Source organism: Triticum dicoccoides, chromosome 7B (genome assembly GCF_002162155.2).
Source record: "Triticum dicoccoides isolate Atlit2015 ecotype Zavitan chromosome 7B, WEW_v2.0, whole genome shotgun sequence".
Lineage (NCBI taxonomy): Eukaryota > Viridiplantae > Streptophyta > Magnoliopsida > Poales > Poaceae > Triticum > Triticum dicoccoides.
In genome coordinates this window covers 206,084,873-206,102,096 of record NC_041393.1, presented here as the reverse complement: position 1 = coordinate 206,102,096, position 17,224 = coordinate 206,084,873, and the positions used below count along the sequence as shown (strand labels likewise).

The window sequence follows — 17,224 nt, the reverse complement described above, 5'->3', positions numbered from 1 at the left end:
TACAGACATGGCCTCGGAACACGGAGACCGAAAGGTCGAACACGAGTCATATGGAAGATACGATCAACATGAGAATGTTCACCGATGATGACTAGTCCGTCTCACGTGATGATCGGACACGGCCTAGTCGACTCGGATCGTGTAACACTTAGATGACTAGAGGGATGTCAAATCTGAGTGGGAGTTCATTCAATAATTTGATTAGATGAACTTAATTATCATGAACTTAGTCTAAAACCTTTGCAAATATGTCTTGTAGATCAAATGGCCAACGCTCATGTCAACATGAACTTCAACGCGTTCCTAGAGAAAACCAAGCTGAAAGATGATGGCAGCAACTATACGGACTGAGTCCGGAACCTGAGGATCATCCTCATAGCTGCCAGGAAACAATATGTCCTAGAAGGACCGCTAGGTGACGCTCCCGTCGCAGAGAACCAAGACATTATGAATGCTTGGCAGTCTCGTGCTGATGATTACTCCCTCGTTCAGTGCGGCATGCTTTACAGCTTAGAACCGGGGCTCCAAAAGCGTTTTGAGCAACACGGAGCATATGAGATGTTCGAGGAGCTGAAACTAGTTTTCCAAGCTCATGCCCGGGTCGACAGATATGAAGTCTCCGACAAGTTCTATAGTTGTAAGATGGAGGAAAACAGTTCTGTCAGTGAGCACATACTCAAAATGTCTGGGTTGCACAACCGCTTGTCCCAGCTGGACATTAACCTCCCGGACGAGGCGGTCATTGACAGAATCCTTCAGTCGCTCCCACCAAGCTACAAGAGCTTTGTGATGAACTATAATATGCAGGGGATGGTGAAGACCATTCCTGAAGTATTCTCAATGCTGAAGTCAGCAGAGGTTGAAATCAAGAAAGAACATCAAGTGTTGATGGTCAATAAGACCACTAAGTTCAAGAAGGGCAAGGGTAAGAAGAACTTCAAGAAGGACGGCAAAGATGTTGCCGCGCCCGGTAAGCCAGTTGCCGGGAAGAAGTCAAAGAATGGACCCAAGCCTGAAACTGAGTGCTTTTATTGCAAGGGGAAGGGTCACTGGAAGCGAAACTGTCCCAAATACTTAGCGGATAAGAAGGCCGGCAACACTAAAGGTACATTTGATATACATGTAATTGATGTGTACCTTACCAGTACTCGTAGTAACTCCTGGGTATTTGATACCGGTGCCGTTGCTCATATTTGTAACTCACAGCAGGAGCTGCGGAATAAGCGGAGACTGGCGAAGGACGAGGTGACGATGCGCGTCGGGAATGGTTCCAAGGTCGATGTGATCGCCGTCGGCACGCTACCTCTACATTTACCTACGGGATTAGTTATAAACCTTAATAATTGTTATTTGATGCCAAGTTTGAGCATGAACATTGTATCTGGATCTCGTTTGATACGAGATGGCTACTCATTTAAATCCGAGAATAATGGTTGTTCTATTTATATGAGAGATATGTTTTATGGTCATGCCCCTATGGTCAATGGTTTATTCTTAATGAATCACGAGCGTAATGTTACACATATTCATAGCGTGAATACCAAAAGATGTAAAGTTGATAACGATAGTCCCACATACTTGTGGCACTGCCGCCTTGGTCACATTGGTGTCAAGCGCATGAAGAAGCTCCATGCTGATGGACTTTTGGAGTCTCTCGATTATGAATCATTTGACACATGCCAACCATGCCTCATGGGCAAGATGACCAAGACTCCGTTCTCCGGAACAATGGAGCGAGCAACCAACTTGTTGGAAATCATACACACCGATGTGTGCGGTCCAATGAGCGTTGAGGCTCGCGGAGGATATCGTTATGTTCTCACTCTCACTGATGACTTGAGTAGATATGGGTATATCTACTTAGCGAAACACAAGTCTGAGACCTTTGAAAAGTTCAAGGAATTTCAGAATGAGGTAGAGAATCAACGTGACCGAAAGATAAAATTCCTACGATCAGATCATGGAGGAGAATACTTAAGTCACGAATTTGGTACACACTTAAGGAAATGTGGAATCGTTTCACAACTCACGCCACCTGGAACACCTCAGCGTAACGGTGTGTCCGAACGTCGTAATCGCACTCTATTGGATATGGTGCGGTCTATGATGTCTCTTACCGATTTACCGCTATCATTTTGGGGATACGCTCTAGAAACAGCTACATTCACTTTAAATAGGGCACCGTCTAAATCCGTTGAGACGACACCGTATGAATTGTGGTTTGGGAAGAAACCTAAGCTGTCGTTTCTAAAAGTTTGGGGATGCGATGCTTATGTCAAGAAACTTCAACCTGAAAAGCTCGAACCCAAGTCGAAAAAATGCGTCTTCATAGGATACCCTAAGGAAACCATTGGGTATACCTTCTACTTAAGATCCGAGGGCAAGATCTTTGTTGCCAAGAACGGATCCTTTCTGGAAAAAGAGTTTCTCTCGAAAGAAGTAAGTGGGAGGAAAGTAGAACTCGATGAAGTACTACCTCTTGAACGGGATAGTAGTGCAGCTCAGGAAGATGTTCCTGTGATGCCTACACCAACTGAAGAGGAAAATAATGACGATGATCAAGGTACTTCGGATCAAGTTGCTACTGAAATTCGTAGGTCCACGAGGACACGTTCCGCACCAGAGTGGTACGGCAACCCTGTCCTGGAAATCATGTTGTTGGACAACGGTGAACCTTCGAACTATGAAGAAGCGATGGCAGGCCCAGATTCCAACAAATGGCTTGAAGCCATGAAATCCGAGATAGAATCCATGTATGAAAACAAAGTATGGACTTTGACTGACTTGCCTGGTAACATTACCATCTATAAAGCTCGACTTGTCGCCAAGGGTTATCGACAAGTTCGAGGGATTGACTACGATGAGACTTTCTCTCCCGTAGCGAAGCTTAAGTCCGTCCGAATCATATTAGCAATTGCTGCATACTATGATTATGAGATATGGCAGATGGACGTCAAAACGGCATTCCTTAACGGTTAACTTAAGGAAGAGTTGTATATGATGCAGCCGGAAGGTTTTGTCGATCCTAAAAACGCTAACAAAGTATGCAAGCTCCAGCGATCCATTTATGGGCTGGTGCAAGCATCTCGGAGTTGGAACATTCGCTTGGATGAGATGATCAAAGTGTTTGGGTTTATGCAGACTTATGGAGAAGTCTGCGTTTACAAGAAAGTGAGTGGGAGCTCTGTAGCATTTCTCATATTATATGTAGATGACATACTTTTGATGGGAAATGATATAGAATTCTTGGACAGCATTAAGGCCTACTTGAATAAGTGTTTTTCAATGAAGGACCTTGAAGAAGCTGCTTACATATTAGGCATCAAGATCTATAGGGATAGATCGAGACGCCTCATAGGTCTTTCACAAAGCACATACCTTGATAAGATTTTGAAGAAGTTCAAAATGGATCAGTCCAAGAAAGGGTTCTTGCCTGTATTGCAAGGTGTGAGATTGAGCTCGGCTCAATGCCCGACCACGGCAAAAGATAAAGAAGAGATGAGCGTCATCCCCTATGCCTCAGCCATAGGATCTATTATGTATGCCATGCTGTGTACCAGACCTGATGTAAACCTTGCCGTAAGTTTGGTAGGAAGGTACCAAAGTAATCCCGGCAAGGAACACTGGACAGCGGTCAAGAATATCCTGATGTACCTGAAAAGGACGAAGGACATGTTTCTCGTTTATGGAGGTGACGAAGAGCTCGCCGTAAAGGGTTACGTCGACGCTAGCTTCGACACAGATCTGGATGACTCTAAGTCACAAACCGGATACGTGTATATGTTGAATGGTGGAGCAGTAAGCTGGTGCAGCTGCAAGCAGAGCGTCGTGGCGGGATCTACATGTGAAGCGAAGTACATGGCAGCCTCGGAGGCAGCGCATGAAGCTATTTGGGTGAAGGAGTTCATCACCGACCTAGGAGTCATACCCAATGCGTCGGGGCCGATCAAACTCTTCTGTGACAACACTGGAGCTATTGCCCTTGCCAAGGAGCCCAGGTTTCACAAGAAGACCAGGCACATCAAGCGTCGTTTCAACTCCATCCGTGAAAATGTTCAAGATGGAGACATAGATATTTGCAAAGTACATACGGATCTGAATGTCGCAGATCCGTTGACTAAACCTCTCTCGCGAGCAAAACATGATCAACACCAGAACTCTATGGGTGTACGATTCATCGCAATGTAACTAGATTATTGACTCTAGTGCAAGTGGGAGACTGTTGGAAATATGCCCTAGAGGCAATAATAAAAGGGTTATTATTATATTTCCTTGTTCATGATAATTGTCTTTTATTCATGCTATAACTGTATTATCCGGAAATCGTAATACACGTGTGAATACGTAGACCATAACATGTCTCTAGTGAGCCTCTAGTTGACTAGCTCGTTGGTCAACAGATAGTCATGGTTTCCTGACTATAGACATTAGATGTCATTGACAATCAGATCACATCATTAGGAGAATGATGTGATGGCCAAGACCCAATCCTAAGCATAGCACAAGATCGTGTAGTTCGTTTTGCTAGAGCTTTTTCAATGTCAAGTATCTATTCCTTAGACCATGAGATCGTGTAACTCCCGGATACCGTAAGAGTGCTTTGGGTGTACCAAACATCACAACGTAACTGGGTGACCATAAAGGTGCACTACAGGTATCTCCGAAAGTGTCTGTTGGGTTGACACGGATCGAGACTGGGATTTGTCACTCCGTATGACGGAGAGGTATCTCTGGGCCCACTCGGTAATGCATCATCATAATGAGCTCAAAGTGACCAAGTGTTTGGTCACGGGATCATGCATTACGGTACGAGTAAAGTGACTTGCCGGTAACGAGACTGAACGAGGTATTGGGATACCGATGATCGAGTCTCGGGCAAGTAACATACCGACTGACAAAGGGAATTGCATACGGGGTTGATTGAATCCTCGACATCGTGGTTCATCCGATGACATCATCGAGGAGCATGTGGGAGCCAACATGGGTATCCAGATCCCGCTGTTTGTTATTGACCGGAGAGCCGTCTCAGTCATGTCTGCGTGTCTCCCGAACCCGTAGGGTCTACACACTTAAGGTTCGGTGACGCTAGGGTTATTAGGAAGACTTGTATGTGATTACCGGAAGTTGTTCGGAGTCCCGGATGAGATCCCGGACGTCACGAGAAGTTCCGGAATGGTTCGGAGGTGAAGATTTATATATGGGAAGTTGTCATACGGACACCGGAAGGTTTCGGGGGCATATCGGTATTGTACCGGGGCCACCGGAAGGGTTCCGGGGGTCCACCGGGAGGGGCCACCCCTCCCGGGGGACCACATGGGCTGCGTGGGGCAGGAGCCAGCCCCTGGAGGGCTGGGCGCCCCCCCCCTTGGGCCCATGCGCCTAGGGTTGGGCGGGGGGGAACCCTAGAGGGGGCACCCCCTTTGCTTGGGGGGCAAGTCCCCCCTCCCTGGCCGCCGCCCCCCCTCTAGATCCCATCTAGAGGGGGCGGCCCCCTTGCCCCTTCCCCTATAAATAGAGGGGTGAGGGGAGGGCTGAACACCCAAGCCAAGGCGCAGCCCCTCCCCTCCCCAACACCTCTCCTTCTCCGTTGTGTGCTTGGCGAAGCCCTGTCGGAGTACTGTCTCTCCACCATCATCACGCCGTCGTGCTGCTGCTAGAGCCTTCTTCCTCAACCTCTCCTTCCCCCTTGCTGGATCAAGAAGGAGGAGACGTCGTCCGTACCGTACGTGTGTTGAATGCGGAGGTGCTGTCCGTTCAGCACTTGGTCATCGGTGATCTGAATCACGACGAGTACGACTCCATCACTGTTCCCTCGAACGCTTCCGTACGCGATCTACAAGTGGTATGTAGATGCAAACTCACTCCCTTGACTCGTTGGTTAGATGAACTCATAGATGGATCTTGGTGAAACCGTAGAAATTTTTTTAATTTTCTGCAACGTTCCCCAACACGCCCGGCCGCTGCGCCCGCCCGCCGCGCCCGCTAGCTGTAAATTGATGCGAGCAAGCTAGCTAGCTAGCGCAGGCCGCGTCTCTCGCTGGCGACGAAGGAGCTAGCTAGCTGGCCCCTGATGGATTTGAGCTGAGCTAGCTAGCTCGCTCCTGGATGAATTCGAGCTGAGCTAGCTAGCTAGCTCTCGATCGATTCGAGCCCCGACGGAGGTGATTGGCTGCTTCGTATTTGGTCGTCTGCAGCTTCGTTTTTGACCACTTCGTGTGCTATTTATCGGTTTCGCGGGAGCAAAGCTAACTCACCATGGATATGAACGAGAGGAAGAAGAACACATGGGGAAAGAATATATGCGAATATTCCGTTTTACAGTTTATATTTGAGGGGTATGTTCTGCAGCAGCTAAAACTAACCCGTAAAAAAGCATATTTCGCGAATATCCTTTTATACGGGTCCGTTTTGCGGGGTCTGCCTCTACGGCCGTCCGTGCCGACCTGCAAAACCGTTTTTCCGCGAACTGCAAACGCGTTTTGCGGGGCGACGGGATGCAGGGTCTGCTAGAGATGCTCTTAGAATAGCTTAGTCTGCTATAGTTAGTCGAAATATGTCAAAAATGTAATAAATGTGTTTCAGATTAATGAAAATCATCCGGTTTATGTAAAAATTATATAAATTCGAACATAAGTTTTCCAATATGTTTAAATTCCAATCAAAAGTAACCAGATGTTTACGGTTAGCTTTGGATGTCGGCTCTTCCACCACTGTCCGTGGACTGGTCTCCACAGATTCATAGACGGATATAACGCGTGATTTAGGGGTCAACCTTGGAGATGCCCTTATGCTTCATGAAGATTTGAGAGAAATCATACACACGATTTTTGGGAGGTAGCTCTAAACGCATCATCCTTTCGAAAATTCGCAAAACGAAGCAAATCATGTTCGACCATTTGCCTCCAGGTTTCCACGAGTTCATGGCGCATGGTTGCTCTTGATTGTAGCATTTGCTAGTGGCTGGTTTGTGGCTTTGTGCTACCTTCACGCTCTAATCATGTCGCGGAAGTGCTCGTCATGACGCCTCCAGCTCGCATCCCTTTTGTGCCCAATTCCCAATTATTCTCGCTGTTTCGCGTAGTAGTCCATGACTTCACACTGCAAAGTCGAACGATGGAGTGATCGTTTCGACGGAGTAGGAAAAGAAAGTGCAATGCCCTGAACAACTCAAGTTGGCACGGAGGCATGGCTGGCTGTGCATGTGCAGACTACTGATAGGATAACATAAAGTCCCTGAAAAGAAAATCCTGACCTATAACGCTTGAATTTCAATTTCTTCCTCCCCATCCGATGTTTAAAATCCGGCCACACATGCGCGCATACATCGGGCACCGGCCGCTGGATTTTGAGGTCGTGCAGCAGGATCGTCCAAGCCGAGCTCTTGGAAACCCGGAGACCATCGTCGCTCATCGTTGCCGGACACCGTCTGTTACGTTTGGTGGCATGCGTCATGTCAGTGCGTCAGGATTGGTGCAAGAAAACCTCGTCCGGTCATCAGTTGACCGTGGTCGGCCCCTCCGTTCGGCAGCCACCCGTGGACAACACCAATCTGCCGTCTCCTTGTTCCGTTTCACCTACAGCAACAGACAGCGATATGCTGTCGAAGAACAAAGAAACAAACAAACAATGATGGGTGGTGGTACTGTACTGTATTGAAGGTTGGTGAAGACGGCCGGGTAATCCACATCCACCTTCGTACCTTTGGTCAGAGGAGCACAAACCTCCTTGCTCATAACCAATAAGCAGAGGGTTTGGTGCGGCAGGCTGCTCAAGTTTATTCCGGTTAAGCAGTATACTAGTAATACTACTAGAGTACAAGGAGCATCACCTTCGTTCCTCGTGTGAGAGCACATTCTCCTTCTTGAGAACCAATGAGAGAGAGGGTTTGATGCCGAAGAGTTTGTACCAGTAGTAGCACCACAGTCCAAAGTTAAAAAAAAAAGTCCAAAGTTCCGAAAAACAGCGCTCTACACGGAACGCACGGCCCTAAACTGAAGCTTTGCTTCTTGTCTTGTTGTACTAGTATAAAGGCCAGTTTTTTTGATGGTTTCTAGAATAAACTGCAATAAGCTGCTCCTTACCTAGCTTATTCTAAAAGTCAAAGTAAATTTATTTTTTAGAAGCCTATTACTTCCTCCGTTCGGAATTACTTGTCGTCGAAATTGATAAAAATTGATATATCTAAAACTAAAACATGTCTACATACATCCATTTCTTTAACAAGTATTTTCAGACCGAGGAAGTAGTTAAGACTTGATCTTCTACAAAGAAAATTTTGATTGTGCTTCTAGAATAAACTAGACAGGGGACAGCTTATTTTGAAGGGTCAAAAAAGTCAGCAAAATAACTAGCCCTTCGACCGAGCTGAGCTTTGATCCGAAGTTCCGAATCGGCATGGCCCTAAATTTCAAGCTCCAGCGCAAGCATAGTTGTCAGCAACTTTCAACTTGTTACCAGTAGGAGTACATTTACTACCACATCACCGGCACGCCGGCCAAAACTGGCAAGAAATAGCAAACACATCATTGCTATCACTCCGTCTGATGAGGTCTCCACTCCGATTACTAGTACAAACTTCTCAGAAAGATTACGCAAAAGCGACCCGGGGAAATTCGGGCAGGAGATAAGCTAGGAAGCCAGCGCCTTCCTCTCTGCTTCTCCGCAAGGCGACACCTGTGTGAACGTCGCTTTGCGACTGCGAGTGCGAGAGAACCCTTTTCCCGTTTCTCCCTGTGACTTTCGCCTTTCTTCCATTCATTCATCTAAACCGGCGGCGGCAGAATCTAATCTCGCGGGGCAGGGAAACCGGTAGAAATACGGGCGCGGCTCGGACAGTGCACGGCGTCCAGTCCAGTTGAACGCACGGGCGCGAACGCTGTTGAGGTCGTCTCGGCCTCTTTCTTGGCTCGCCATTAATGGCCGTGCGTTTCCTCGTACTGTCCCTCCTCGTCTTGGCCTCCTCCAGCTCAGGCTCCACCACTTCGCTCGCCACCAACGCCACCGCCGATGGCGGCTCGCTGGATCGTCTGGATGCGGGGAGCGTCACCACGTTCAGCTTCTCCAACTTCCATCCCGAGTACCGCGGCAAAAACCTGACGGTGATCGGCGACGCTGACATCACCAAGGGCGCGCTCCAGATCACGCCGGACACGGTCAACGAGGCCGCCCACTTCCTCACCAACAAGTCCGGCCGCGTCCTCTACTACGCCCAGGCCAGGCTCTGGCGCCGCGAGAAGGGCGGCAAGGCCAATGCCAGCGCCGGCGGCAAGAAGGTCGCGTCCTTCCGCACCGTCTTCACCGTCAACGTCTTCCGCGTGTCGGGCACGGAGCCTGCGGAGGGGTTCGCGTTCCTCATCGCGCCGTCCGCGGGCGAGCCCCCCGCCGGCAGCTACGGCGGGTACCTCGGCCTCACCAACGCGACGACCGACGGCAACGCCGCGAACCAGGTCGTCGCCGTCGAGCTCGACACCGAGAAGCAGCCCTACGACCCGGACGACAACCACATCGGCCTCAACGTGAACAGCGTCGTCTCCGTCGCCAACGCCTCGCTCACGCCCCGCGGCATCGAGATCTCGCCGGTCAAGACCGCCAAGTACAACGTCTGGATCGATTACGACGGCGAGGCCCGCCGCATCAAGGTGTACATGGCTGACTTCGAGGACGCCAAGCCCGCGTCTCCGGTGCTCGCCGCGCCGCTGGACCTCGGGGCCACCGTGGCCGAGAGGTCCTACTTCGGGTTCGCCGCGTCCACGGGTACCAAGTACCAGCTCAACTGCGTCCTGGCGTGGAACATGACGGTGGAGAAGCTCGACGAGCCCAACAACAAGGCCCTCAAGCTGGGACTCGCCGTCGGGGTGCCCGTCGCGGTGCTCGCGCTGGGCGCCGCCGCCGCATTGGGGTACTACATGTGCGTGGTGAGGCGGCGGAAGGTGGGCCGCGACAAGGGCAGCGCCATCACCGGGACGATGATCCGGAGCCTCGCCGGCGGGCCGCGGGAGTTCGACTACCGGGAGCTGCGGAAGGCGACCAACAACTTCGACGAGAGGATGAAGCTGGGGCAGGGCGGGTACGGGGTGGTGTACCGCGGCACGGTGACCGACGACCACAGCAACCCGACCGCCGCGGGGACCACGGTGGAGGTGGCGGTCAAGAAGTTCTCGCGGGCGAGCACGCAGGGGCAGAACGACTTCCTCGCCGAGCTCAGCATCATCAACCGCCTCCGCCACAAGCACCTCGTCCGCCTCGTCGGTAAGCCCTCCCCCTCCCCCTCCCCCCTCCGGCCGCCGCCGCCGCCGCAGCGCGGTTTACAACTTGTTGATTTATTAGTAGTCGTAGGAGTAGTATATAATTTCTTTATTCGCTTATCGTTTTTCCGACACGTGATTCTTGCACATGGGGTGTCGCCATTAACAAAGGCCAATTCGTGTCGCCATTAACAAAGGCCAATTTGAACCGGGTTTGCTCGGTTTCCTAGGAGCTTGATGCATGTGCACACTTGCACAACAATGCTTTGACCCTTCACTTTAGCTGAACTTTACAGCTTGAATGCGTTCATGGCGTCAAACACAGACCAACCAAGCTTTCCCAGTCTGTATTCTGCTTAATTAACAATATCATCTTGCCCTTTTTAAATTTAAAAGGACATCTTGCTCAATTATCACACAGGATAGTTTCATGGATACACCTCATTACAAGCAATGTCCATCATGATCTATCTAGTCGGTTCATATAAAAAGAAAAGATCTATATTCTTTTTTTTTTTCAGAATGCATTACGCACAATTTTTTGGGGTAAGGCCACATTTCTAACGGTAGGTTCATATGCTGTAATCCAAACTTTGTAGGAGTACATGTACATGACATCTCCGTCTAAGATTAATAATATAGGCTTAGATGTGCAATACTTATGGTACATCTTAGATGTGCTTTAGCAAAACTGCATTCATAATGTTAGATTAGACTATAAGCGCGCACTTTTGTTACAAGAATCTGATGATCTAAAACATTTTGTCCAAGATTATCACTGTACAACAAAAAAATTAGGGAGTGCGAGATGAAGAGTACGTAGTACAGTAATTAACATGACTGGATGGACGGTGCAGGGTGGAGCCACGACAATGGCGAGCTGCTGCTGGTGTACGAGTACATGTCGAACGGCAGCCTGGACCAGCACCTGTTCAGCTCAGCGCCGGGGTCGCGGCCGGGGCAGCCGCTCGGGTGGGAGCTCCGGTACAGAATCGTCCAGGGCGTGGCGTCGGCGCTGCACTACCTGCACGACCAGTTCGACCAGCGCGTGGTGCACCGCGACCTCAAGGCCTCCAACATCATGCTCGACGCCGCCTTCACCGCGCGCCTCGGCGACTTTGGCCTGGCCCGCGCCATCGAGACGGACAAGACCTCCTACATGGAGGAGGCCGGCGGCGGCGTGCACGGCACCGTCGGCTACATCGCCCCCGAGTGCTTCCACACCGAGAAGGCCACGCGCGAGTCCGACGTCTACGCCTTCGGCGCCGTCATCCTCGAGGTGGTCTGCGGCCGCCGCCCGCGCTGCGACATCGACGGCTTCCACTTCCTGGTGGACTGGGTGTGGCGCCTCCACCGCGACGGCCGCGCGCTCGAGGCCGTCGACCCCGGCCTCGACGGCGCCTTCGACGAGGACGACGCCGAGCGCCTGCTCATGCTGGGCCTGGCCTGCAGCCACCCGACGCCCGCCGAGCGGCCCAAGGCGCAGGCCATCTCGCAGATCCTGCTGCGGTCCATGCCGACGCCGGCCGTGCCGCCGTTCAAGCCCTCCTTCGTGTGGCCGGCGACGGACGGAGGATTCGACACCATGTCCACGACGGCGGGATCGACGTCGAGCACGGTCGTGACATCCACGTCCACCTGGAGCGGCAACTTCGCGAGGGGCAGCCAGAACCACGCGCCGCCGGCGGAGCAAGACACCTCCGGTTCACTGGTTTGACACGTCGGTTTCGCATTGCCACCGTCACCGTGGATTCTAATTGTTTAAGGACGCGTCTACGGAGCAACCGGGTGCTCCCTAGCGTTTCCTGGCAGCCAGCCCAAATATAGCATGTTCCTGTCCACCTTTTCAGGATAGGAAAGTATCTTCCAATTCCCGCAACCAACCATCGAGCGAGCAAAAATCACCTGGTCCCCCTCTTCGCCCGATCCCTCTCCCACCCTTGCGCGTCTTCTTTTCTCCTCACCTAACCCCCAGCCCCATTTTCTTCTCTCCCAAGCCAAGAAGGACAGCACGCCCCTTCTCCCTCACCACTTCCAGATCTAGAAAACCTTCACAGCCCTCCAATGGCTGCTCCATTGGTGTTTCTTCTCTAGGCAAAATCAAGGTGCCTCGTTCCTGATTGCCTGGCAAGAAGGCAAAAAAGCAAGGCAAAAAGGTCAGATTTAGCTCATCTTCCAGATCCCCCTCCTCTTTCCCCACAATTTGTACAAGGCTTCAGTTATGCAAAAACATTGTGCAAAAAAGATGTGATGTTAAGCATGTTTAGTCTGCTGTTTAGGCAAGTTTTAGCCCCCTGATTTGGGCAAAATTCAGTCTGATGTTAAGCATGATATTTCTTCTCAGTTTTCAAAATCTATTTACAAATCTATTGCGTATGAACACATTTATATAATCTGTAGGCAAGTGCTGATAGTAAATGTTGGGGACAAAAAAAATTAGGAAAATATAATGCCTTAATCAAGAAAAACAACTGAGCAAAAACAGTACTTATTAAGAGGATGAGAAACAACTGATCATGATCTATTTCTGATGTGTTCCGGTTCTATTGATTGCTTATAACAGTGCAAAAAAGACATTCTGTTTGGGCAAAAACAGTGCTATGATGAGGCAACTAAGTATGTGTATGCACAAAAACTTTGAAAACTTGTGCCATGGCAAAACATGAACACTTTTGAAACTTATAAGACAATGAAATACTGACATTACTATGGAAAAGAAGGGGAAAACTAGAGAAAGATTCCTCTTGGTCATTTGTTTCCATTATTCCTTGGTTTCAGTAGTGAAAAAACACTAGAAGAAATAAATATAACTAAAATTGCAACTAAAAAACAAGAGACAATTGCATAGTACAATTTACCTTTGTTGTATCATATCCTTCACCATGATCCAAGAAAAGCTGGAAAGTTGCCAGGATATAGTGGCAAAATTATTAGTATTTCATCCTGCAAAAGGAGGAAAAAGCCAACAAGAAAATCCATATACCAACAGCTATCTCAGCGGTGAAACGTTGCTTCAAAACATACTGAACATATCCAAAAACACACAAACTTGCTGCTGTAAATAGATGAAACCTAAAAATGTCAACTTAAGTTCTTTCTAACACACAAACATAGGTACTGAAAAGCAGAAGTAGTCTGAATATAAAAGAGCAATCATGCCCATAATTCTAACTTAAATTTTTCCTAACACTAAACATGCTCTAATCTCTCTGATTTGGGAGTGAAATCCATTCTGAAGACACTTCAAAAGTAGCACTTCTATGGCAGTATGCTTGCTTTCCCAAAAATCAACTGTTACCTGCGTTTAAGAAAAAACAAAATAAGAAAATATATTATGAAAACACAAAAAACAAATAGCTTATGTTATGTTTATATGTACAAACATGATTCATTAATACAAAAAAAACATACATATCCTGAAATATAATATATTGCCTGACATTTATAGTTTGACTTGCCTGATTATATGGTTTGGGTTGCCTGATAGTGCAATTTGAATTGCCTGGTTATGTTCAATTGCTATCTTATGAATCTGGTGTGCTTGCATTGCTGTGTTGTTTGCTTGCCTGAGTTTAGTGTGCTTGGGGTAGGTGTGCTATTGGCTTGCCTGTATTTACTGTGCTACTTGCTTCCATCCCTCTGCTGACTTGCTTTACTTTTTCCCATATTCTCAATAAATAAACACAGGTTGGCGATGATTGACCTAAATGAGGAACCAGCTGAAAATAATGATGATCCTTTGTACTGTACACAACATGCTACTGGAAATGCAGAACTTGTGGCGGAATCACATAATCCCCCTATCATACAAAGAGTGGATGGTGCTGCTACAGAAGCAATGGAGAGAGATCGGCAATCAAGTCATGGGGGGCATGCTCCGGGCAGTACACAAGTACCTACAGCTGTAGCAGCTGGGAGTGATGCTCATACCCTTGATGGCACAGGTGCTGCAGGTGATACCGGTGGCACTGTTGGTAATGGTTTGGGTGCTGAAAATGATGATGAAGCTTGGTCACAGCCCAAGGAGCCTTACGTGGGCATGAGGTTCAACACTTTGGAAGATGCCAAGGTGCATTACTGTGACGCCCCCGGTTTGAGCGTACACTAATCATGCACGCAAATGTGTACGATCAAGATCAGGGACTCATGGGAAGATATCACAACACAACTCTACAAATAAAATAAGTCATACAAGCATCATAATACAAGCCAGGGGCCTCGAGGGCTCAAATACAAGTGCTCGATCATAGACGAGTCAGCGGAAGCAACAATATCTGAGTACAGACATAAGTTAAACAAGTTTGCCTTAAGAAGGCTAGCACAAACTGGGATACAGATCGAAAGAGGCGCAGGCCTCCTGCCTGGGATCCTCCTAACTACTCCTGGTCGTCGTCAGCGGGCTGCACGTAGTAGTAGGCACCTCCAGTGTAGTAGGGGTCGTCGTCGACGGTGGCGTCTGGCTCCAGGGCTCCAGCATCTGGTTGCGACAACCAGAAAGAACGGAAAAGGGGAAAAAGGGGGGGAGAAAGCAACCGTGAGTACTCATCCAAAGTACTCGCAAGCAAGGAACTACACTACATATGCATGGGTATATGTGTAAGGAGGCCATATCAGTGGACTGAACTGCAGAATGCCAGAATAAGAGGGGGATAGCTAATCCTGTCGAAGACTACGCTTCGGGTCACCTTCGTCTTGCAACAGGCAGAAGAGGGTAGGTCGAAGTCCTCCAAGTAGCATCTCCAAGTAACATCTCATAGCATAATCCTACCCGGCGATCCCCTCCTCATATCCCTGAGGTAGAGCGACCACCGGTTGTATCTGGAACTTGGAAGGGTGTGTTTTATTAAGTATCCGGTTCTAGTTGTCATAAGGTCAAGGTACAACTCCAAGTCGTCCTGTTACCGAAGATCACGGCTATTCGAATAGATTAACTTCCCTGCAGGGGTGCACCACATAACCCAACACGCTCGATCCCATTTGGCCGGACACACTTTCCTGGGTCATGCCCGGCCTCGGAAGATCAACACGTCGCAGCCCCACCTAGGCAAAACAGAGAGGCCAGCACGCCGGTCTAAACCTAAGCGCACAGGGGTCTGGGCCCATCGCCCATAGCACACCTGCACGTTGCGAGGGCGGCCAAAAGCAGACCTAGCCTAGTGGCGTTCCAGTCCAATTCGGCGCGCGCCGCTCCGTCGCTGACGTCTGAAGTGCTTCGGCTGATACCACGACGTCGGGATACCCATAACTACTCCCACGTAGATGGTTAGTGCGTATAGGCTCGTAGCCGACTCAGATCAAATACCAAGATCTCGTTAAGCGTGTTAAGTATCCGCGAACGCCGAACAGGGCCAGGCCCACCTGTCTCCTAGGTGGTCTCAACCTGCCCTGTCGCTCCGCCAGAAAGTAACAGTCGAGGGCCGTCGGGAACCCAGGCCCACCTCTACCGGGATGGAGCCACCTGTCCTTTCAGCCCCCTCGTCAGAATCACTTGCGGGTACTCAATGAGCTGACCCGACTTTAGTCACCATCTGTATAGAATGTATGTATAGTATATACCCGTGATCACCTCCCAAGTGATCACGGCCCGATAGTATAGCAAGGCAGACTGACAAGAATGTAAGGCCAATGATGATAGACTAGCATCCTATACTAAGCATTTAGGATTGCGGGTAAGGTATCAATGACTGTAGCAGCAATGACAGGCTATGCATCAGAATAGGATTAACGGAAAGCAGTAACATGCTACACTACTCTAATGCAAGCAGTATAGAGGAGAATAGGCGATATCTGGTGATCAAGGGGGGGGGGCTTGCCTGGTTGCTCTGGCAAGAGAGAGGGGTCGTCAACTCCGTAGTCGAACTAGGCAGCAGCAGCGTCGGTCTCGTAGTCTACCGGAGAGAAGAGGGGGAAGAAACAATGAATACCAAGTAAACAGATGCATATCGGTGCATGACATGTCAAGAAGCGATGCTAGGCGTGCCCTAACGTGGTATAAGGTGGTACTGGTCAAGGGGGAATCATCCGGGAAAGTATTCCCGGTGTTTCGTGTTTTTGGGCAGAGGAGCCGGAGGGGGAAAGTTGCGGGTTCGATAGGTTAGGGGGGTGTGGTGGACGAACGGACTGCGTATCCGGAATCGTCACGTCGTTCTGAGCAACTTTCATGTTGAAAATATTTTAATCCGGATTACGGATTAAAAGATATGATTTTTAAAAGATTCTATTAATTTCAGGAATTTAATTAATTATTTAATTAATTTCGAAAATGCTTTTATGACATCAGCATGATGTCATGCTGACATCATCAGTCAACAGGGTTGACCGAGTCAACCCTGACATGTGGGTCCAGTGGGACCCACCTGTCATTCTCTATTTAAATTAATTATGGTTTAGGTTAATCTAATTACAGTTTAATTAAACTAATTAGTTAATTAGGTTAATCTAATTATGATTAATTAACTTAATTAATTCCTTAATTAATTAATTAATTTAATTATTATTTATTTGTTTAATAAATATTTTTTTTAATTCCCTTTTTTTTAATTTAAAGTTCTGGGGCGTGGGCCCCACTGGGCAGTGGCCCATAGGGCCAAACGGGCGCGGGCGGTGGATCAGGTGCGGGGCGCCAGGACGCCCGCCCGCAGAGACGGGGGCTGTCCGCCTCCGGTGGAAGTGGCGAGGCCACGGCGAGTGGCCGGAGCGGCGGGAGCCAGAGGCGGAGACGAGCAACGCGCGGTGGTGCCGGAGCACAACCAGGGCGTGAGCGGGGCACGCGGCCCAGGCGCGGCGCGGGCGCAGCCACACATGGTGGCGGGCAAACACGGCGAGGCCGCGCACGGGCACGGGGCGACGCGTCCAGGGCGGAGCAGGGTCGGAGCGCGGACGGCGACCTACGGTGGGAGGCGGAGGGGGATTGGGCAAGGGGCTCACAGGGGAGGTCGCGTGCGAGCTCGAGGGGGGGGGCGTGGAGGCGTCGGAGCAGC

At 49.4% G+C, this 17,224-nt stretch overlaps 1 protein-coding gene across 1 annotated transcript; it reads left to right on the top strand.

Annotated features, from left to right (window-relative positions):
• Positions 1-8,511: 8,511 nt before the first annotated feature.
• LOC119340831 (probable L-type lectin-domain containing receptor kinase S.5) lies at positions 8,512-12,522 on the top strand. Its single transcript, XM_037612735.1, has 2 exons — positions 8,512-10,248; positions 11,102-12,522. Exons 1-2 carry the CDS (start codon positions 8,916-8,918, stop codon positions 11,959-11,961), a joined length of 2,193 nt encoding a protein of 730 aa, XP_037468632.1. The 5' UTR covers positions 8,512-8,915; the 3' UTR covers positions 11,962-12,522.
• Positions 12,523-17,224: the final 4,702 nt, after the last annotated feature.

Excerpts from the sequence above, each read along its gene's own strand:
- LOC119340831 (XM_037612735.1), top strand. The coding sequence starts at position 8,916 with ATGGCCGTGCGTTTCCTCGTACTGTCCCTCCTCGTCTTGGCCTCCTCC. Across the intron at positions 10,249-11,101 it reads GCACCTCGTCCGCCTCGTCG|GGTGGAGCCACGACAATGGC; the intron begins GTAAGCCCTCCC and ends TGGACGGTGCAG.